Source organism: Sitodiplosis mosellana, unplaced genomic scaffold (genome assembly GCF_009176505.1).
Source record: "Sitodiplosis mosellana isolate CC-2019 unplaced genomic scaffold, AAFC_SMos_1.0 Smas_scaffold_38, whole genome shotgun sequence".
Taxonomy (NCBI): Eukaryota; Metazoa; Arthropoda; class Insecta; order Diptera; family Cecidomyiidae; genus Sitodiplosis; species Sitodiplosis mosellana.
Window position 1 is genome coordinate 598,102 of NW_022595280.1, and position 22,644 is coordinate 620,745.

General features: G+C 34.6%; 6 protein-coding genes across 13 annotated transcripts; 4 read left to right on the plus strand and 2 right to left on the minus strand.

The window, feature by feature from the left end:
• Positions 1 to 274: 274 nt before the first annotated feature.
• Positions 275 to 2,202, minus strand: LOC129569635 (enoyl-[acyl-carrier-protein] reductase, mitochondrial). The gene is made up of 2 exons (XM_055448692.1): positions 1,451 to 2,202; positions 275 to 1,391 (listed from the first exon to the last, which is right to left on the minus strand). The coding sequence occupies exons 1-2, from the start codon at positions 1,680 to 1,682 to the stop codon at positions 535 to 537; spliced, it is 1,089 nt and encodes a 362-aa protein (XP_055304667.1). The 5' UTR covers positions 1,683 to 2,202; the 3' UTR covers positions 275 to 534.
• A 44-nt stretch (positions 2,203 to 2,246) lies between these two features.
• LOC129569633 (3-hydroxyisobutyryl-CoA hydrolase, mitochondrial-like) lies at positions 2,247 to 4,752 on the plus strand. 5 transcript variants are annotated; one of them, XM_055448690.1, is made up of 8 exons: positions 2,627 to 2,759; positions 2,865 to 2,952; positions 3,031 to 3,525; positions 3,603 to 3,695; positions 3,763 to 4,025; positions 4,170 to 4,311; positions 4,392 to 4,518; positions 4,586 to 4,752. In XM_055448690.1, the coding sequence occupies exons 3-8, from the start codon at positions 3,033 to 3,035 to the stop codon at positions 4,611 to 4,613; spliced, it is 1,146 nt and encodes a 381-aa protein (XP_055304665.1). In that variant the 5' UTR covers positions 2,627 to 2,759; positions 2,865 to 2,952; positions 3,031 to 3,032; the 3' UTR covers positions 4,614 to 4,752. The 5 variants fall into 5 exon arrangements, with proteins under 5 accessions (XP_055304662.1, XP_055304664.1, XP_055304665.1 ...); XM_055448687.1 differs by lacking the exons at positions 2,627 to 2,759; positions 2,865 to 2,952 and adding an exon at positions 2,247 to 2,354; XM_055448689.1 differs by having other exon boundaries at positions 2,609 to 2,952.
• A 374-nt stretch (positions 4,753 to 5,126) lies between these two features.
• Positions 5,127 to 7,314, plus strand: LOC129569667 (3-hydroxyisobutyryl-CoA hydrolase, mitochondrial-like). Its single transcript, XM_055448766.1, has 5 exons — positions 5,127 to 5,854; positions 5,917 to 5,996; positions 6,027 to 6,344; positions 6,442 to 6,583; positions 6,712 to 7,314. The coding sequence occupies exons 1-5, from the start codon at positions 5,374 to 5,376 to the stop codon at positions 6,879 to 6,881; spliced, it is 1,191 nt and encodes a 396-aa protein (XP_055304741.1). The 5' UTR covers positions 5,127 to 5,373; the 3' UTR covers positions 6,882 to 7,314.
• A 2,827-nt stretch (positions 7,315 to 10,141) lies between these two features.
• Positions 10,142 to 12,374, plus strand: LOC129569636 (3-hydroxyisobutyryl-CoA hydrolase, mitochondrial-like). 2 transcript variants are annotated; one of them, XM_055448693.1, is made up of 6 exons: positions 10,142 to 10,558; positions 10,676 to 11,206; positions 11,338 to 11,600; positions 11,767 to 11,908; positions 12,004 to 12,133; positions 12,197 to 12,374. In XM_055448693.1, exons 2-6 carry the CDS (start codon positions 10,696 to 10,698, stop codon positions 12,222 to 12,224), a joined length of 1,074 nt encoding a protein of 357 aa, XP_055304668.1. In that variant the 5' UTR covers positions 10,142 to 10,558; positions 10,676 to 10,695; the 3' UTR covers positions 12,225 to 12,374. The 2 variants fall into 2 exon arrangements, with proteins under 2 accessions (XP_055304668.1, XP_055304669.1); XM_055448694.1 differs by having other exon boundaries at positions 10,690 to 11,206.
• Positions 12,375 to 12,409: 35 nt separating this feature from the next.
• On the plus strand, positions 12,410 to 14,650 carry LOC129569634 (3-hydroxyisobutyryl-CoA hydrolase, mitochondrial-like). The gene is made up of 5 exons (XM_055448691.1): positions 12,410 to 13,462; positions 13,542 to 13,634; positions 13,723 to 13,985; positions 14,118 to 14,386; positions 14,562 to 14,650. The coding sequence occupies exons 1-5, from the start codon at positions 12,991 to 12,993 to the stop codon at positions 14,587 to 14,589; spliced, it is 1,125 nt and encodes a 374-aa protein (XP_055304666.1). The 5' UTR covers positions 12,410 to 12,990; the 3' UTR covers positions 14,590 to 14,650.
• Positions 14,651 to 15,554: 904 nt separating this feature from the next.
• On the minus strand, positions 15,555 to 19,216 carry LOC129569637 (GTP-binding protein SAR1b). Of its 3 annotated transcripts, none has more exons than XM_055448696.1 (5): positions 19,064 to 19,216; positions 17,298 to 17,457; positions 16,619 to 16,738; positions 16,231 to 16,532; positions 15,555 to 15,979 (listed from the first exon to the last, which is right to left on the minus strand). In XM_055448696.1, the coding sequence occupies exons 2-5, from the start codon at positions 17,338 to 17,340 to the stop codon at positions 15,863 to 15,865; spliced, it is 582 nt and encodes a 193-aa protein (XP_055304671.1). In that variant the 5' UTR covers positions 17,341 to 17,457; positions 19,064 to 19,216; the 3' UTR covers positions 15,555 to 15,862. The 3 variants fall into 3 exon arrangements, with proteins under 3 accessions (XP_055304671.1, XP_055304672.1, XP_055304673.1); XM_055448697.1 differs by lacking the exon at positions 19,064 to 19,216 and adding an exon at positions 17,738 to 18,497; XM_055448698.1 differs by lacking the exon at positions 19,064 to 19,216 and adding an exon at positions 17,651 to 17,676.
• Between the last annotated feature and the right edge of the window lie 3,428 nt (positions 19,217 to 22,644).

The following is a 22,644-nucleotide window of genomic DNA, read 5'->3' on the forward strand; positions in this document are numbered from 1 at the left end:
ACAGTTCTCTGTTGAGCCACACTTTAATCATTCCCTTCTTCAATTCTACAGCATCAAAATAAGAAACATTTCCGTTAGTTTCATTAGAAAATGATTTCATTTTAGTTGTCAACAACAAACAATTTCGAAGAAAACAACGAAAATCATTTCCAAGCTATTTTTTGTCCACGATTTAGGTTACTCATATTTCATCATTACTCATTAAAAAATGTACTCTCAACCTATTTTCTGCACCACCTCTATCCAAAAAATATTCAAATTAAAATCACAGTTGTTTCATTTGAAAAATAATAGTTCTTTCCTTTAATTAGTTTTAAACAATATATTTGTGAATTCAATCAGTATGTGCGAAGATCATCTTTAACCAAACTCTTTCTATATATTTCAAGTGAAAGTTCCAAATGTAACATCGGGCACAATGGATTTAATGAAAAATTCTACTTTGCTTTTTTCACCTGCACAAAAACCCAAATAATTAAAAATCAACAAATTTATTTCATTTTGTAAAAGTGACATTGATTCCAAAACTCGATTTTATCGTGTCAAATCAAACAGAATTTTTTGTCCAACCATCCCTTTGACGTCTGCCAGTTGAATCATTGCCTCTTTGTATTCGTCCAAGGAAATCATCCGATGGGCCGGTGGTGCAAATTTGCCGGATGCCATGAGCTCAAATAGTTCATTGTACATTTGTTGCCTTTCCTCAAGTGTGTGCTCTTTCGACCATTTTGATACCCAAAATCCGCGGAAGGCGATATCTTTGAAGATCAATGCTGCATTGGGGATGGTGAGTGGTTCTCGTGACATGGCTCCATATGTGACGAGTATTCCTTTATTATCCAAATGTCGCATCACATTGGTTGCACTTTTGCCACCAACACAATTGAATCCCAATTTTGGTGATGGCAATTTTTTCGATTTAAACAACGTGGTCGTTCGGATTTCTTCTTCAGTTAATACTTCGGTCGCTCCCAATGATTTCAGCTTATCTTTCAACTCATCAACGTTCGGTCTGTTGCGAATCACGTTTACCGACTGTAAATTCCATACTTTACACAGCTGAATGACCGCTTGGCCAACAGCGCTATTTGCTCCATTTTGAATGACAGTATCGCCGGCATTTAATTCAACGAAATCGCGTAGCATGCGATATGCGGTAGCTGGATTTACAGTGACCGTAGCTGCATTCACGTTATCAACATTCGACGGTACTTTCAGTACATCTTGACTAGGGAAAATCGCATGTGTTCGCCATGTACCGACCAAACCACCGATTGGGATTATTCTGTCACCAACTGCAACATTCTTTACATTTTTACCACATTCCAATACCTCTGCCACCGCTTCATTGCCCGGGATAAAAGGTAACTGCGGACTTTCACCGTATTTACCTATCAAAAACAGGGAAACCTTGTAAAGAATATTTTTAAAATTTGAATTCAAAAGTTACCCTGTATAATGTTAATGACAGCTGGATTGATTGGAGCGGCCAGAATTTTTACCAACACCTCATTAGCTTGCGGAGCATCCAATTGAGCTACAAATTTCTTCAATACCTTGTCCGGATCACCGAGTTCATCAATTTGCAGGAATGTCGATTTGACACTCATCGACCGCATATTTGCTGTAAGCAATTTAGACAAACCGATTCTACTGGTCGTAATCAGTTTTTGATACAACATTTTAACACTGAGCTACGTTTGGATCACAATAAAATACGTTTTCATCTAAGAGAATTTACTTTGAGTCAATTAAAATTACGATTTATTTTCACGATGCAAATGCTTTATTTGAACATGATGTATGACACTGACAGTTGCACTGACAGTTTATGACAAAAAGCGTTTTGAAATTATAGGACGAAGACAGTGCGTTATCAGTTTTGAAAATGTTTAACAAATTCGCAATATCAACGTTGTATTTCAGATTTTGATGTGCACTTTCACCTGCTGTTCGCACTCAGAATACACTAGACATTTATTTAGAATGTTTATTGAATTTTCGCTGTTTAAATCATTGCATTCTAACGGGAAATCGGTATTCACTGTACTTTGTAAGGTTTAATGCATGTAAACAATGTCAAAGCTTCTGTGATAAATTATAATGATCAATAAAATGATAAAAAAAAACACTTTTTCTACCACTGTGATGAGAATATTCCCCACTTTGTATATTTTTCAATACTAACACTGTGTTAGTAACACATAAAAAATCGAATTGATGAGTCTAATTAGACTTTCTGTAAACGTGTTTCCAATTTAAATGTTCACTTTTCAGTCAACACAAAGGTCAAGCGGCTTGAATTTCATTTAGCTACAATAGTGTTTACTTTGTATGAGGCTGATTCAGTATTGGTGAGTCGAAAAGTAACAAAAATGTTTTTATGTGACTGTTTTTCTGTAAAAAATCAATAAATTTTTAATAAAAATTGAAGTTTTGTCGTCATTTATCTTTAACCATTTCAAACTGTCTTCGTTTGTAAGACCTTTGAACACAAAATTGCAAAATAAGAACGAAAACAAACTATTTAAAGAGTCTTGCTATTGTGTTTATTTTGATATTGTTCATCGGCTGAATGTGCATGTTGACGTTTCTAACTTGACAGTTGAAATGTTGTTTTTATAGCAAGAAACGTGTGGTAATTTTGACAACTGATGCTATTTATACTGTAGAAACAAATAAAGGCAAACAAAATTGATGTTTTGTCCATCAATTAATTTTTTTTTGAGATATTTGGCGAAGTTTTATCAAGTGAAAAAGTGAATTTTTCGCATAATTTCGTCTATTGTGATTTGTTTTCTTTGTGCACTAACCTCAATTTAACTCTTTTAAATTATGATTTTGTGCTTTTGAAACGATCACAGTAATCGTACACACAGGTTATCAGTAAACAGCTGTCATTGCTTGGATCTCTCTGTGTATGAAAACCACTGATAAACATATCAGCTAAAAGTAATAAAGATTCGATCGAATCGATTCTGATTTTTTTTCTTACTTATTTTCACCTTTGTTTTTTCAATTGTTGTGCAGAAATGATTCATAAATTGTTGTCGCGACCAGTATTGAGTAAACTATTACAAAATAATATCAGACTAATGGCTACAGGCAAGGAATTGCCAGCTACCGATTTGGTGTTGGCCGAAGAAATCGGAGATAAGGGATTGTTGACCTTAAATCGGCCAAAAGCATTGAATTCATGCAATTTTGAGATGGTTAACAAAGTTGGAATTGCTTTGGACAACTGGAAGAACACAAAGTCAATAATAATCATCAAAGGCGTTGGGGGAAAGGCATTCTGTGCTGGAGGTGATGTAAAAACAATCGTCGAAGCTGACACTCCTGAAGTTGGCAAAAAATTCTTCGGAACGGAGTATGTTATGAACTACGACATTGGAACTTTGACGATTCCGTACGTAGCGTTGATCGATGGCATTACGATGGGTGGCGGTGTTGGTCTGTCAGTTCACGGGAGATATCGAATTGCCACGGAAAAAACACTGTTTGCCATGCCAGAAACAGCCATTGGTGAATAATTATGAAAATTTTTAAATTTATGCTAAACTCTATGTATGCCAAATATTAATCTCTTGGTGCATTTTCAGGCCTTTTCCCTGATGTAGGCGGTTCATACTTCTTGCCACGTCTTCAAGGCAGACTTGGTTATTACTTGGGATTGACCGGATTCCGACTAAAGGGTGAACAGACTTTGCTGATGATACACAAAAAAAAAAAGTTTTCATTTTCCGTTTTCTTTTTCCATAGGCCAAGATGTGTTCCATGCTGGCGTTGCCACACACTACTGTGAAAGCGCTAAAATTCCCGAAATCGAAAAAGCCTTGCTCGAACTGAAAAACACTAAAGACGTTGATAATGTTATCAACGATTTTTGTCCGAAGCCTAAATCAGAATTCGTATTAGCAAAACATCTCGACCAAATCAATAAGACATTTAATGCACCTACTGTGGAGGAAATTTTAAGCAATTTGGAAAAGGATGGCAGCGAATGGGCACAGAAAACAATTAAAGTACATTCATTTTATAGTCATTTATTATATTTTATTTTTCACATAGAAAAATGACGTATCCAACTTGAATGGAACGATTTAGATTTGCCAGAATTGAGTTCCACTTTGATTTCTTATTTTTGAGCAATTTTTTTTCATTTGCAGACTCTTCGAACCGTTTCACCAACCAGTTTGAAAGTGACACTCCGTCTACTCGATCTCGGATCGAACTTTTCGTTAGGCGAATGTTTGCAGATGGAGTATCGCTTGGCGGTGCGTTGCGTTGAAGATAGTGACTTCCATGAAGGTATGACATTTTCATGAATAATCAGAAATAATAAGGGATATTTTCATCAATACATCAACTAATCTCTGTATTAATTGCAGGTGTTCGTGCTTTACTCATTACAAAGGACAATAATCCGAAATGGAATCCACCACGCATCGAAGATGTCACCGAAGAACGAGTTAAATCATTCTTCCAACCACTTCCAAACAACGAAGACTTGAAAATGTAAGACTTCAGTGCTTGAATACGAATATGGAATGGAAAAATAATCAATTTGATTCTTACATTTCAGAAACGTGAAATTGAACTCAAAATTGTAAACACGACCTAGTCCAATGGCCAAAATTAAATCAAAATCCCGACCATGAAAAGAAAACAGTTCTAAACTGCTGCTATTGAATCATCAAGAATGTTGTAAAAAAATCTCGTACAAATAAAAATTTTATATTTTCAATTTTACTTTTGTGTCCATTTATTGTATAATGGCCATTTTTCACTATTATTATATGTATTCAAATTATGTGATGAAATTTATTTAAACAAAATTATCGAAAATTGTATTGCCTATTTCAATTGAAATGTATTCAATATTCATTATTGCTGTTGTAAATTGGAAAAGCTATAAAACGTTTGTGAAAATCGGATAACAAAAACCAATCCTATGGCAATCAAAAGCCTATGCTTTTCATATTGTTTACATTGTCGATTGATTATGACGTTTCTCTGTTGTGACAGATCAAGTGCATTTGACATACATTCGAATTGAATTTAAATTTTGCAGTTCAGAGAATGACGTTGCAAAACGTGTTTTATTCGAACCTTGCCCCTTGGTTTAGATTCTTTGGGAAGGCGAAATTGAATTCGTTGGGATTCTGAAATAAGTGTCTATAATATGTTTTTTTCTAATAAATACTAACGTGTGCAACAATTTTTATTTATTGGTAACGTGAAAGAAAGTAGGTAGTTGTTTCAAGGTGTTTATTATCGTGACTGTTGCATTTCTTATCATTTCATCTTCATGAAAATGGTTTTTGTTCGCAAAATAACAATAATTGATACAGAAATATATTTTCTTTAGGAATGATAGCAAAATTATTCAATCGACCAGTATGTGCAATACTGAGAATAAGCACAAGATTCAAAGCTACAGAAGCAAATAACTATGTTGTAGCCAAGGAAGTAGGTGATAAAGGGATATTAACACTGAACCGACCAAATGCGTTGAATGCAATCAACATTGATATGCTCAAAATACTTGCGGCAACAATACAGAAATGGAGTGACACCAAATCTTTGATAATTGTCAAGGGACTTCCAGGAATAGCATTTTCTGCAGGAGGTGATTTGATTGGATTCGATGTAAACAAAGACAATCCTAACTATGGAAGAGAGGTTTGGCAAACCGAATTGGTAATGAATCACACGATTGCAAATATGAAAATTCCATACGTTGCGCTCATCGATGGTGTCACAATGGGCGGAGGTGTAGGCATTTCAGTTTATGCTAAATATTGCATTGCTACGGAAAATACCCTATTCGCAATGCCAGAATCAGCTATTGGTAATCGAACTAAGCAGATTAAATTCATGGTGATAATTCAAATTAATCGCAATCCATTCAAGGTCTTTTTCCTGATGTGGGCGCGTCGTACTTTTTCTCACGGCTTCAAGGGAAACTTGGCTATTACCTGGGATTGACTGGTGCTCGATTGAAAGGCAGGACATTCTAACAGCTCTATTTTGCTTTGAAAGAATTTTTGCTCAGTACTTCTGCATATGTTCCCTTAGGCCAAGACGTGTTACATGCTGGTCTTGCCACACATTACTGCCGAAGTGCTGAACTTCAGAAAATGGAGAAGGCACTACTAAAATTGAAGGATACTAAACACGTCGACGATGTCATCAATGAATTCTGTCCAAAGCCCAATTCAGAATTCAGCCTATCTAAAAATATCGATCAAATCGATAAATGTTTCAACGCGTCCTCTGTTGAAGAAATTCTAGACAATTTAGAGAAGGACAACAGTGAATGGGCTAAACAAACAACCAAAGTAAGTTTACTTGAGATTTAAAATGTTATTTTTTTTTAATTTGAATAAGTTCGATCATATGATTTTCTATTCTAAATTTGAAAACAAATCATTACAGACTCTTCGACAACTCTGTCCAACCAGTGTGAAGATTATGTTCCGTAATTTGCAACTCGGTTCAAATCAATCATTTGCCGAATGCTTGCAGATGGAATATCGTGTGGTACTTCGTGTGATTGCCGGCAAAAATTTTATTGAAGGTTACTTCACATTTAAAAAATTAAATCCAGTCCATGACTGTGTGAACATTTTATTTTCGTCTCTGGCTTGAGATTATTCTAGTAAAAAGTAATATTTTGTGAATTTCATTTTCATCTGCCAATTGCAGGGTGTCGTGCTTTGCTAATCAGAAAAGATAAAAACCCGAAATGGGATCCATCACGTATCGAAGATGTCACCGAGGAAGAAATATTGGCGCTTTATGAACCATTGCCAAACAACGAATACGTGAAATTGAAAGACTCCAGTGCTCTAAATCAATATGGAATCGAAAAATAATGTCAATAAGAAACTATGAATATATGTGAATATTCTGAAAATAGCTAAAAAAAAGCACCGAAAAAATGAATTTTTCTGTTATTATTTTTGTGGAGGGTCTTGTATTATTTCGGGGAGTTTTTTTTATTTTACTTTTCCGCAAACAAAGTTTGTTAGGAAAAGGATTTTGGGAAGGGTTTTTAAAATAATTAATTTGATTTGTTTATTTCAGAAACTTGTTCTTCTAATTTGACTCGAAATTGTAAAACAAGAAAAAAGTTTCATAAATTTTATTATAGATTTAATTAAATAATTTATTTATTTATTGATCTAATGCAGATCCTTTACAATAATCGTCTAACTTAAATCGTTTTTAAATATTTGTACGTGAATTTAATATCATCAAGAACGATGTAAGAAAAATCTAGTATGAATAAAATTGTTATGTTTCGAAGTTTCACTTTTATTTTTTTTTCTCGTTTGATAATAACTTTTTATCTCACCATTTATTATATCTATTAAAATTATATGATGAAAGATGTAAAAAATGAACATTTTATTGCCTTTTTGAATATTATATTTTAATTATTGCTAATATTTAAAATTGTATTTTTTTTTCAATTTGAAACATGTGGAATCACAAACAATAGATTACATCACCATTTTAAAAGCAATGGGTATATTCATAAATAATGTTTACATTGTCGGCTGATCATAACGTTTATCTGTTGTGACAGTTCGTGTAGAGTGAGTGTGTTTGACATACATGCGAGTCAAACTCAAATTTAGCATTTCAGTGGATGACGTCTTGCAAATTGTGTCTTATTTGAACTACAGGTTCAAGGTAGTTGATCTAGAATCTTTGGGAAAGTGAAATTGAATTTGTTTTGATACTAAAATTTGTGTCTAGAATTTGATTTTTCAAATAAATACTAACGTGCGTCTCAATTGATATTCATTGTTAACGTCAAGAAAATTAGGTAGTAGTTTCAAGGTGTTTATCATCGTGACTGTTGCATTTCTTTAATAAAATTAATAAATATTTCAACGCATCCTCAGTTGAAGAAATTCTAGACAATTTAGAGAGGGACAACAGTGAATGGGCTAAACAAACAACCAAAGTAAGTTTAGGTGAGATTTAAAATGTCTATATTCTTTTTTAATTTGAATGGTTTCGATTATGTTTTCGAATTAAATTTTTAAAAAATCTGTACAGACTCTTCGACAACTCTGTCCAACCAGTGTAAAGATTATGTTTTGCAATTTGCAACTCGGTTCGAAGCTATCATTTGTCGAATGCTTGCAGATGATGGAATATCGTGTGGTACTTCGTGTGATTGCAGGCAACAATTTTAATGAAGGTGAGTCAATATTCAAGCCATTAAATTCCAGCTTTTGAGACTTTGTGAACTCAAGAGTATCTCAAGAGTATTTGAATAAAGAGATTTTGTAAAAATATTTAAAAGAATCTCTCTAAATTTCATTTTTATCTGCCTATTGCAGGGTGTCGAGCTTTGCTAATCAGAAAAGACAACAACCCGAAATGGGATCCATCTCGTATCGAAGACATCACCGAAGAAGAAATATTGCCGCTTTATGAACCATTGCCAAATAATGACGAGCTTCCATTGTAATTATCAAAATGCGTGTCTTTCCACTTTAATTCTGTGAAGCAATATGCCTTTTTATTGCTGCCAAAGTCGATTCAAAATGAAGAAAATAAAATGCGTCGATTTGTTTTTGGTAGATTTATTCAGATGTTGTTCTTTTGAATGCTTGTGGTGATTTGATGTGTGAATGTTCCTTCGATTGTGTGTTTGAGTGTGGAAGCGTGAAATTTTGCGTGATGGAATCGAGAGAAAGGTATTGAAACAGGCGAATGTTTGTCAAACATGAAGTTTTAATCGGCCAACGAGAACTTCTCGACGCAATAATTCAACTTGAATTTACGTGCGATTCAACCTACGTTTAGACAAACACTCAAATCAGCCGTCTAAACTTTAGAGCTAGCCAATTCGAGTTTTGCGATGTTTCACTTTTATTTCATTCAAAAAACATACTACATTAGCTGTCTAACTGTAGCGCTGGCCAATTCAGAGAGATTGGTGCAAAACAAAAGGTGCACAACTTGTGCTGATACCTATGGAAACTTTCCGTGTATCGAGTATCAATGCGAACTCAGATTAAATTGCGCACAACTTGTACTGCCAATTCAATAAGGAACTGTCCTGTGCTGAGACTCACGAAGAACTGAAAACTGATTTTGATTCTCTCTCTGAATTGTCACTGTGTCACAGCGCTTACATTTGTATTGGTATTTTAGCCCGAATGTTTTTTACACGCAAACACACAAATGAACATCAGTTGAACCGCAGAACGCAATTTCACAACAAAAAAAACTATACCTTCATCCATGTTAAGCGGTTGCACTGCCCAAGCGCAACTCCACACTTAGCTTCTAAATGTGACACCGTAGTAAGTGTGGGCATACGTTTTGCGAATAAGCGACAAAGAGAATGGAAACAAGTGCGCGTGTGGTAGTGAGTAGCCTGATGCGATGTTTCTCAATGTAGCGACTAATACACGCGCACTTGTTTCCATTCTCTTTGTCGCTTATTCTCAAAACGTATGCCCACACTTACTACGGTGTCACATTTAGAAGCTAAGTGTGGAGTCGCGCTTGGGTGGAATGACTGTGTTGAAATGCGTTCAGCGGTTTGACAGATGACAGAACGAAAATGAGTAAATTGAATGAGCAAATTTGAATGAGCGAATTTGAACGATATGAAACGAATGTGAAATTGAAATGAGTACATTGAAAGAACTTAAAACTAATTTTCAATTTGTTTCAAACATTTTATGCGTACCTCATAATCGGATTGAACAATGTTGGTGAAAAAAGCAATAAATGTTCTTCATCCGAATGATGTTAATGACCAATCAAATTATTGTTTGAAAATGTATTAAAAAAATGAATTCATATCTTTTAGCCGGTTCAAAACAATTTTACTAATTGTTTTGCCATTGAGAATAAGCGAGGCAAAATTACATACGGCGCAGTAAATCTCCAATTTAAAGAGACTCAAGCTAAACAAATGAAATATTTTCTTCGGTCAAATTCAAAAAGTGTAGAACTGAAGAGCATAACAACTCAACAACTAAACAGAATTTCCCTACATTTTGTGTAATATGAAGTTTTGTTGTTATTTTATTCAATCAATGAATTGCATATTATCTATCTAACAAAAAACTGTTGATTGTGTTTCTATAAAAGCTGGTAATAATGTTTTATGGTAAAATTCCAGACAAATAAAACGTGTGTATTTGAGACTATCATTTCGTTGACAATGCTCTGCTTACGAAACAATGTTGAAAATGGGTCTAACAGCATATGCTGTCAAATACGTTCAAAGCGATAGTAATTTTTATGACATTTCATAGTTCAATATATTAAAATTCAGTATATGACGATCGTTATCACTACAATCAATTTCATGTGTTATTCAGCAAAGGAGAAATTACATACTCAGTATATATTTCAAGGGCACACAAGCGTGACGTTACTACAGCAAAGTTCGTTTTCCAGCTCACCGCGATTTAATAAAATGTTCAAACTCTCTTTTCTTCTGTTGCTGCGGTCGTGAAATGAGGTTAATCGCCATTGAATTCCATTGAATAAATGAATGAAAATTAACCAGGTGAGATTGAAACAAAACACCGAGCTTCCAATTGTTCTATTCATTCGCCGTTGGTTGGTTGAATCGAAGACTTGAAGAAAGTTATTGTCAAGAAAATCAGAAAGCATTTTTTTTTAGTTTTATTTGACAAGTGAGCAATGGATTTACCAAAAACTGACTCGGTGCTGGCCGCAGAAATAAATAACAAAGGCATACTAACGTTAAATCGACCGAAAGTTTTAAATGCCGCCAATCATGAAATGGCCGAAAAAGTATTTATCGCACTAAACAAGTGGCAAAACACCAAATCGATGATTATAATCAAAGGTAGTGGCGATAAAGCGTTTTGTGCCGGTAGTGACCTCAAAAAGTTGATTGAACCGAGTGAATACGATATTAGTATAAAGTTTTTCAAAGTGGAATACACCGTCAATTTTATGATAGCAAATTTGAAAATTCCATATGTATCGCTAATCGATGGCATTATCATGGGCGGCGGCGTGGGTTACTCTGTTCATGGGAAATATCGCGTGGCAACAGAACGAACGGTTTTCGCAATGCCCGAAACTATTATCGGTGCAATGCCGGACATTGGCAGCTCGTACTTTTTGCCACGACTTCAAGGAAATCTCGGCTATTATCTTGGTCTAACGGGCTCCAGATTACATGGTATTGAACAGTGTTAGGAATAGTAAACCTGTTAACATTTTTGATTTGTGTGAATGAACTATTTTACGATGCAATAATTTTATTTTACCGGAAGGTTAAGTCTCATTTTACAACTTTTTTTGTTTGCTAAGGTATCGATGCGTTGCATGGTGGCATAGCAACACATTACTGTGAAAGTGCACAAATTCTGGAGCTGGAACAAGCGTTAATTAACTTGGAAAATGCGAATGATATCGAAAAGGTTCTTGATCAATTCTGCCCAAAAATCAACAAAGAATTTAGTTTAGCCAAATATCTCCCGCAAATAAACAAGTGTTTCAATGCCTCAACGATAGAAGGCATTTTGAAAAACCTAGAAGAAGATGGTACAGAATGGGCGAATGAAACCACCAAGGTAATGCTAACAAATGTCTTTTGACTGAGAGAAAAATGAATCGAAAAAAGTAAAACGATTATTTAGAAAATTATAAAGTCAAGAAGAAGTCATAGTAGTTTTCCACACTGAAATGCGTTCAAGACGTCAAAAAAAACTCTGATTATTTCCAATTTTCAATCGTTAGGTTCTTCGAACGGTTTCACCAACAAGTTTGAAACTAACTCTTCACCAACTACAGCTGGGCGCCACTTATACACTCGGAGAATGCTTGCAAATGGAATACCAATTGGTTCATCGTATTTTGAAACACAAGGATTTTCACGAAGGTGTGTCAAACACATGACGACTTTTGAAAACTTTTTATGCTAAAAGCATCATTAGTTTGGGTGAAAATCAACCTGTTCCATACTCTATATTTCAGGCGTTAAAGCGTTACTAGTTCGCAAAGACAACAAGCCAAAGTGGGATCCATCGCGAATCGAAGATGTGTCCATTGACAAGCACGTTTTACCATTTTTCGAGCCCTTGCCCAACCATGATGAGCTGCCAATGTATGTGACTCTTATTGATATGACGAAATTTTTCATTTGATTTTTGGCATTTATTTCTTGCAGAAGCGTTAAACTGGTTTCCAAATTCTAGGGTCATTGAAATATGCTGTTATTGCGGAAATGAAGAGGAAATCATTCCAAAAATATAAATGAACGTTCAAAAATACGAATCCGTTTTTAAATAAGATAATGATCAATTAATTTTGTTTATATAAATTGGGTTATTATACCAAAAAAAACACGATTTTGTTTGAATTTTTTGTTTCTGTACTCCTTGAAGGGCTGGATTGGCGAACATTGAATCTGTTTTCATGTCAAAACAATTGTAGGTATGTTATTGAACCTAACTATGGAGAAGTATTATCAACTTGAGAGCAAAGCTTCAATCAAATGATACAATAAGATAAAAACAAAATAGAATAATTGATAAGACTGCCTCCGTCACCTAAATTTTACAGCACGTTGAAGATTTTTGTAGTCGCAAAAGTATTCGGAAATGTTGACAATAACGAAGAAAAGAGTTTTGACCGACCTCTAAAAATACCTACTTCCTCTTTCCAAATATAAAATATTAGTGAGAAACTTGTCTCAATAGATTGTAAAAAGACAATAAACGAAAACAACGTTTGCAATTGCTAATGGATGTCATAGAACTTAGCTGTGTGTGGTGACGCTTATCGAAAATTGTTTACGTTTTTCTGTTTGAAACTGGGAGAGTGGCGTGCGTGCGGCATATGTATCACCAACTCGATGTATGGATCAAATGCGGAGCGTATAAAAGGCACGCGCCAAATAGATCCTGATCATTTTCAGTTTGAGTTTTCGCGGATAAAGTCATTTTTATTTTGGAGTGAAATATGTTAGTAAAAAAGATATTTTTGCCATTTCGCACGCGGTTTGAAAGATTGATAACAACACAGTTTTCCGAAAGAAGAGGCATTTTAACCAAGGAAGTCAATGATAATGGATTGATCATTTTGAACCGGCCGGAAAAATTGAACGTTGTGAACTTGAGGATGATTGAAAATCTTGGCGTCGTGTTGAATGAATGGAAAGACACAAAATCGCTGATTATTATTAGAGGCAACGGAAATAAGGCATTTTGTGCCGGTGGCGATGTAAGAGATATTGTCCAAAATGGCGCATCACACGGTATGAAAATTGCCAAAGCGAATTTATTGAACAAACATTTGATCAGAAATTTAAAAGTGCCATACGTCGCTCTTATGGATGGCATTACAATGGGAACCGGCCTTGGACTATCGATTCATGGAAAATATCGGATTGCCACCGAGAATACAGTTTCAGCTATGCCGGAGACGATTATAGGTTGTTTAATTTTATAATCCGAATTTGGATTAATGAATAAAATGAATATTAATTCGAAATTTACCGAATTTGTTTTCAGGATTCCTTCCAGATGTTGGCGCTTCTTACTTCTTACCAAGACTCAGAGGGAAACTCGGCTATTATTTGGGGCTAACCGGGTCAAAACTTAAAGGTTAGCTTCTTTGACACTTATTTAATTTTTTATTTTTTTTTATTGTGATTTCCCAATGGCGAAATATTTTTCTCAATTATAAATGCAGGTCAAGACGTAGTGCATGCTGGAATCGCAACGCATTTTTGTGACAGTGAAAAAATAAAAGAGCTGGAATATAGTTTGCTTCATCTAAATAATCCCAGAAACGTTGAAAGCGTCATAAATGATTTCTGTCCAAAAATTCAGTCCGAATTCAGTTTGGCGAACAATCTCGATCAAATCAATGAATGTTTCGATGCATCTTCAGTTGAGGAAATTCTGTGTAAATTAGAATGTGATGGTAGTGATTGGGCGAGAAAAACGACAAAGGTTGATATTCGATTTTCATTTTGAACTAACAACTTATTTTGAAAACCATTTTTACTTCTTGTTTTTCTCGAATTTTTTTTATTCAACTTTTTTAATTAATTTTTTCTTGGTCAAAATGTTCATTCCCCATAGACTATGCGTGCTTTATCGCCAACAAGTTTGAAAGTAACACTGCGTCAATTGAATTTGGGAGCAAATTTGTCACTTGAAGAATGCTTGCAAATGGAATACCGGCTAATATTCCACTTCTTCCAAGATAGCGATTTCTATGAAGGTGTTCGCGCCTTGCTGATTGCCAAGGACAAACATCCGAAATGGAATCCACCCAGCATCGAAGATGTTCCCACCGAACAAGTTCTGTCTTTCTTTGAACCTTTACCCGACAACGATAGACTGCCAATGTAAGTTTTTTTTTTGTATTTTGCTAATAACCCATTTTCCGCTGAACGTTTGATTTTCCATATGAAAAGTTCGATTTCTCAAACACTTGGTAGAAAGCGGGTTAATAATAAAATGATAATTTGATACTAATTTCGAATCAATGCGAATGTTCAATGGATTTTTGTTCAATTTCAGCAAAGAGAAATTCCGATCTCATCTGTAGAAGTTCAATGACCAAAGTATTACAAAACTATAACAATAAGATTTCTATATTGACTCTATTTGAAGTGCCATGTACTGTTTGCTCATATTTATTTTATAGCCATGGCTATTGTATAAGAAAAATAAGGAAATAAAATTTGAAACAAAAAAAACTGTAAACTAAATTCTCACCATAACAAAAACCGATAGTGAGCTAGCAAACATTACTCACATTTAAGTAATGATAAGAGCTACTGTAGGATTTATCATCAACTGCCGATGAAATATTTCGAAAGTCTAGGCCCTTTCCGGGCACATTTGTTATTAGGCACGGAAATATCTTGGCCTTGTGAAAAAGTAATCATTTGATTCGATCGTCCACATACTCACTCAAATATGTTTCTGATAAAATCTATTGATTTATTTCCACTCACATTTTTCCACCCATTCAATTTTCATACGTTATGTGGAAAATTGTAAATTTGACCACTTCAATGAATATATTCTGAGCTGAAGAAATACTTTCTGTCGCAATCAGTCACGAGAACATACACAAACGAATGCACGAAAAACTGTAAAAAATCACAAAATTTTATGGTCATCAGATTTCAAACATAAGAACGATTCGATTTATTGTTTTATTTCATACACATTGATTTGTTTCTAATTTATAATTTCTGCGAAATTATGACAAAAATAAGAAAAAATGGGCAAGTCAATTCACAATGGTATTCAATGTCAATGCAATCGACTCGAGCATTTGATTTAGTATTTTGTTTATCCAGATGTTTTGATTTATTTCTTTCCCCATATCTCACAATGTCATTTCGTATTAAAAGCAAAACAAAAACCCATGATCCATAAAACGAAATTTTATTGTTATGTTCGGCGATTGATGATTTTTGCTGAACAGTTTTGCCCGGGGTCGTTTTCGTCGCGTTGTTCGACAAAAAAAAATTGGTTGTCGATAATGAAAAAGTAGAAATGTCTTAAGTCGTTTAAATAGTTTATTTGTTTCATCATCGTGTTCAAAGTTGAAAGAAGGTTGACAATTTCGATACTTATTTGTTGTTATTGTTTCTTTAATGTTTCGACGGTATGCTTTTTATTTAGATTTCATCAGTTACTCTTATTTTCGATAATTATCATTTTTTTTTGTTTTTCTCTTATTGTTGTTGTTGTTGTTGTTGCTTGCAAATTTAATTTAATACATCTGGTGAAAAGGTTGGTATTTTAAAAAGTTGCCGGTAAGTGTATGGTTGCGCGCGTCGTTGGCAAGAATCCCATTTTGTTATTTAGTCAATGTATTGAGCCAACCAGCGGAAACCTTCACCATAACCTTGACGCTTCAAAACCGAGCACATGTACAATTCTAGTGGACGGCCTGGAAGATCGGAACGTGGAACATTGCCCTGTTTGATGGATAGAAAATGTTTGATGGAATTAATAAAGAGTTGAAAGAGAGCCAAATCGGTTTGAATCGATTCAAGTGGTGTGATTCTCTTTAGCGAACTGCTTGATAACGTGGAGTGGGCGATAAATGTTTTTACTTGGTGTGAATGATTTTTAATATCTCAAAATTGCCCCTAAAGTTCTGCTTTCAAATGGCATTTTCGCTAATCAACAGTGCCAAAGATTCAAACGTAATATCAGATGTGCATACCTTTCCGGTGGTTAATTGATATAGGCCGAAGAAATTACGAATTTCATCTTCGCTGGCTGCGCCTGGTTTGTCGATTTTGTTGCCTAAGATAAGAACCGGACAGTTTGACAATGATTCATCCGTCAACAATGAATCCAGTTCGTTTTTGCTCTCTTGGAAACGTGAACGATCCCAAGCATCCACCAAGAATACAATCGAATCCACAGCCGGAAAATAGTCTTTCCATACGCGACGAGCTTGTGTGTGACCTCCCAAGTCGAATGTTGTGAATCTCATGTTACCGATCGACAATTCTTCCGAGGCTGATTGAATCACGGAGAGAAAACAAGGCAATTGATTATATATCAATCAAAGAGAAATCGAAAACGTCGCTGTTAATTTGACTTACTCGGATGCAATGTGGGCACATGTTGTGCCAGTCTATCGTCCTTAAGCATATGTAATAGTGTGGTTTTGCCCGCATTGTCTAACCCCAAAAACAGAAGTTTACCAGATTTTTTGTACAAGCCTAAAAATGATGCAGAAAATGAAACACGAAATTCGATTAAATCATGATTTTCAATTGGTTCCACTAGATGATATATAAAATGATCAAATAAATGATAAAAGTAAATTCTGAGGGCGGTCAATGTTCCGAGATAAAAATGACATTTGTGAAAATAACTGCAATCACAGTTTTTGTACAGTATTCACTTGAGCTGTTGTGGCGAAACGGCGTGACTTTAAAGCTGTTTCTCTTAATCGATACTACGCTTCAACCCGATAATAATCACTACGAACAATAAAGATAACACGTATTGTTTCCGACTGTCTGATTATACACGAAACAGCTGTTAGACACACAGCAACGTCACCGCGATCTGAATTTAACATGCGAACGAATTTGCCCATTGTAAATTCACTTGAAACGTGTGTTCGTTTCAAACAAAGGAAAACGTTCATTAGCTCAGCTCAGAATGTTACTATTTTTAATTCAACAAAACACAACGTAAATACAACTGATGTGTGTCCCCGTTCAAAGATCGGACACAATGATGCTGAGTGTAAAATGTGTAAAATATATTTACCTAGATAACTTAAAACGTTACTGAACCAGTCCCAAAGAAACATGTTTATATGTTTTGTGTATTTGTTGTGAAAGGATACAAATTTTTTTAAAAGTTTTTTATTAAAAACAGTGAAACTACGACGTTTTTAAGTTCACTTTGGTATTTGTTTAGTTAGGATCTGCAAAGAGAGAAAGAAATTGGTTGGATGAGCAAATATTTTGAGTTAACACAAAGGCCACAAATAATCAAATGCACAGAAGTTTTGTTGCACACAATCGGCAATAGCAAATGGAATGTGTAATCAATCTGTTAAGTAGTCACTTTGTGGATGGAATGGCGTTTTAAAATTAAAATGATCGCAAATATCATACGTCATACGGTCAAACCGATTACACTTCACACACCGTGTTACCCAGTGCTATATTTTATGGGAGACAAATGAAACATATATCGCTTACAAAAACTTGAAAGAAATTACATGCGAAGATACACAACACATTGACAACCGACTAATGTTCACATTTAACGTTTCAATGCTTTTGTCGTTTGACAAGTTTTCGTGACTCAGCTAATCATATGCAATCATTGATTTAATAACATTCGACGCGTTGTATCTCTCTTTCAGTATGTTGGTGTGCGCCGCATGCTTGTGTTAGTGTCGGTGTGTGAGTGAGTGGCTGTGCTTACTGTGACAGACAGACAATAAGTTCCACATTTACACATCAAAGGATTTCCATGGCTACTTAATACATTCATTTTACTTTGTTCTTCTTCATCACCAAACTTTAGACAGAATAAAATTCATTAAGGCGAAGAACGACAAAAAAACAATATGAACAACACAGTGCAATATGATCGAAAGAGTTTCAGAAAATGGTAATGTGCCAAATAAAATTCGCGGTTTTTGCATGTTTGATTGGCGTGATTTAATAGATTTTTTTAAAAAATGATAACTCCAGTATTAGTGATTGTATTGCCTTCAGCAAGATTCTAGCTAAGAACTACCCAAAAAAATCGATTGAATGCAATTGTTTTGGTTTGATATCCTCAAAAGATTTGTTTAATTTTACTGTGGCTACTATTTTTCCAACGGTAAGACGCTATCACCAATACCGGGCGAGTATTAACAAAAAAGAACAAGTCCATTTTGATGAAAATCCATTGAAACACACAAAATACCATTCATCTCAGCCACTTCGATATTGTCTGACTTGTGTTGCTCACTGTAATCAAAAATACGACACGAATGTAGACCCTGACTTTCGGTCAGTCATTCACATTTCATGTGATATGGCATTTTCAATACCAGAAATGCTTTTGGTTTTTGATGAACGAGCGGAATAAATTCGTTTGATTGTCAAGGCAAAAACATTTGTTTTTACATTCGCTCATGGTTCAAATCCAATAGATGTAGCGTTATTCATAACGCGATGCACTATTTATAGCTGAATAAGAAAGCAAATCGAATGAAATTTTAATTAACACAAAATTAGCCACAAATTTTCTTCATATTTTATTTGGATCGATGACGACTAATAATCACGGGTTTTCTTGTTCAATCCGAATACACAGCGATTCCGACTAATTTGCCGTAAATGTTGCAATCGCCCCGCTCCGTAACACACATTCCGACCACTCCATAATCTGTCTCGATAATCGAAATCACTGGAAAAAAATATCGGCGACCAAGGTACTTTTGCTAATGCCTTTTCTGTGTCACAGAAAATTGCATTTTCTTTCTTCCAACATTTCTCACACAAATTTACTCGTTTTTTTCACATTACCGTTTTAGTTTACACAGTTTTTCGGTTGCTATTGCAAATATTCACAGGCAACAGAAAAAAAATTGGAAAAAAAACTTTTTCGAGCGAATACGGAACAAAAAAACACTAGCAGCTTAAATGACTTTCGCTCAAAAAGAAGATATTAGCCAAGTTGTATGATTTGCGAGACGTCATCTACGTAAGGTTGGCAATACGCACGTCATTCTTCCATTTGTTTCGAAAGCATTACGAAAATGGACAACCATTGTTCATCTTAATTTTTTCCGACACCGCGACAAACCTGACGCTACAAAGCTTGATTGAAAAAACATCGTTTGAAATGCGGTAGTTTTTATTCTTTTACGCATATTCAAGATGTTTTTAAATGAAGTGATGATTTTTTAATGAAAATAATTCAAAATCAATTTTATAATAATTCTTTGAGGGCGATTTATAGTTAAAACCGATTTTAATTTCAAGTTGACTTCGAACAGAGACTGCCAACTCACTACGTATATGCAGTGGAGGAATATATGGCGGAACTTCAATGGAACTTTTGAATGGAGGCGCCGCATTTTTTGTCCGCTCGTATGGCTAACTTGTATACAATATCCAGAAAAAATGAGTCAAATTTGATGAAAAAGAATCTTATCGATTATCACTGTGCAACAATTTGAAAAAAAAAGTCAAACGAATTAGACTTGGTATAACCCCAACTTGGTATTGCAAGTTATTGTAATTTTTCTTCAACACGGGTTTTCAGCAATGATAATTAGTGACAAATTAGTGCAAAAATCGACATGTCATCTTTTGGGGAGCCATAAATTTCCAACTGGACATCATAGGTAGATCGTATTAGCCATATTATTTGGCTGTGAACATAATCTTTATTGAAGCATAAAATATAAACTGAAATATGGCCGTTTTCATGACTTAATTTGGCCAAATGTCTACGAAACGCTCAAAAATTGGTCCAAAACTCGAAATTCCCCTACAAATGAGCAGTTTTTCTCACTAAACTAGCTAAAAAATCAAGTTCATCTCATCCGCAGAGACACTTTAATGAAAATCCAAATGAAAAATTATGTAAGATATTCAGCTATTTACATGTAATAGGCCAAAAATATCAACAAATTGACCATTTTTGGTAACAAAGAGTGATTTTGAGCCCAAAAGGTAGATAGAACATGATTCTTCTGGGCTTATATGTTGAGCAAAGTTGTTCAATTTTACGTTGGCTACAAAATTGTCAGAAATATTGATCAAGAAAAATGGACACACTGCGAGTTATGGTTGAAAAATTGAAAAAATCGGCCATTTTTTCGACATTTTGTTCCATTGCACCTACTAGATGGGATTTTTCATGTATAGTTTGTTCATTAAATTTGTTTATTGGACTCTTTGCTACAACTTTTCTTGAAAAAATAAGACGACATCTCCAACTTTGGATAAGTTATTGACCAAAAAGTGATGACATCAAAATTTCGAAAATCATAAAGAAACAAAAAAACTACGCAGGCCAAAAAAATAAGAACCTGAGCCAAATCGCAAAACCCAGCGAGGGTTTTGCTATGCCATAGGAGTACTTTACTGCCATAATGGTCGTTCCCAATTACTTTTTTAAACCAAAATTTGTCGCACCAGTGTAATTTATGTAATAAATTTAAAATGAAAATGCTCTTTTTTTCTTCAAATTATCACAAATATATTTGAATAAGTGGTCAGATCAAACAATTTATTTTATGTTTTTTGTTTTGATGGTGTAGCAGCTGGTAGTTTGGCTTCAATTTACGGTAAGGTAGTATCGACAGAATATTTCTTGCCCTGACAAGTGAGTTTAATTTGGAAGAAATTTTCCCACAATTTCTCCCAAATATCAGCTTCACAAATTTTCTGTTCTTTTGCTGGATTTTCCACTTGAACATTCAACACATATCGTGTGCCAGCTACGGTTTGACTTTTGCCGCTCATAATCCGTTTAAAAATGAGATCGAAATCGTCGTGTTTTTGGCTCAATTTCCCAAATGAATGTGTCAATTTTAGAGGTAATTCGTGGAGGTCTTTTTCATCGAGATCGCTAAAACCACCTACTATTGGATATTCTTCTGCGGTTTCTACGGGATATTCGGTGGCATTCATGCCACACAATAGCGCAAAAAACAACAAAAAATTCAACGCAAACATTTCGTTTTAACGCAAACCGATCGATGTCAGCCTTTAACGTAAAATGATATAAGTATACTGAATCGCATCTTCTTTTGAATGCATACTTTGTTAATTGCGACTGAAGATACTTGATTTGATATGTGTTGCCTTTCTTATAAAACCGGTTATGTAGCTCCATATTTGACTCCTTATATTGGTCCCCAATACAGCAAAACTTGCGAAAAAGTGGAACCCGTTAAACGGGAAAATCTTGCGAATCGCGGAAAAAAATCCACCTTCGTGTTTTGCTTTTTACTGTACAGTTAAATAAATGCAATTTTATAAATTACATTTCTTACATTTCCGTCAATCATCTTCTTTCGATGTGTTTCAAATACAATTTCAGATGATATTGTTTCTGTGATTTATTCATAATTTGGGCCGGACTGCTTCAACGTTCTGACTGTGTTTGGTGACATTTCAGTCACCTACCCGTGTGAAAAAATAGTAACTGAGCAGTCAGTTAACTAATTTGGGACAAAAATGACTTACTTTGATTCACATTTCAGTACAAAGTGTAGTGTAAGTCTATCATAGTAAACTGAAATCATTTGAACTTACAAGTCAATCTAAGTTGTTTATTTGGGACAAAGTGATTTTCTTAGAACAAAAACATAAATTCAATCAACTAAAGTCAACTGAAGTTATAGTCAGTCAATCATTTTTTTCACACGGGTATTCATACTATATGAAAATAAATATTTTAAAATATGTTCTTTTCAATTTATATGACTTTCGATTAAACGCAATATTATCTTCATTATTGATGTATTTATTTATTTCAAATGGCACCACAATTATACTTTGAGCGACTCGAAAGTTCGATGTATAGTGTCTGCTTTGAGTAATTGCTGATTTTGGTGATTTTTCTACTCGTTATCGAGTATTACCTTATGTATTTGCATAACTTGAAGTAAAACCGAATGCATGATATCCCTTTCAACTTTTTGCTTTTTGATTCAAGAGAAGCTCAAAATTAAAGTACAGATGTAACAAGGAAAAAAAGTATGTAAGAATACAAATATTGATTAGAAAACACATGTGACATTTTTGTCACTATACACAGTTAACCTTTACACCGTGAACTGGGTCAAATTGACCCAGACAAAACTTTGAACATTCATAGCACAGCCAAATATAACAATTATGACGAAATATGGATATGTTTGTGTTCATTGGACTTTCCTCTTTCTACAAAATCATGTGTATACGGCAGATATGCGACGTATGTGTGACATGTGCCGCTAAAACACACACATGCTCTATACGTGAATCTGGGTCATATTGACCCAACTATTTCTTCAGTACACAACTGGACTATGATAAGAGATATCGACTTGATGTCTATGACAAAGTTGTAGTACTCAAGCTGTTCTACAACTTTGTCGAAGACACCA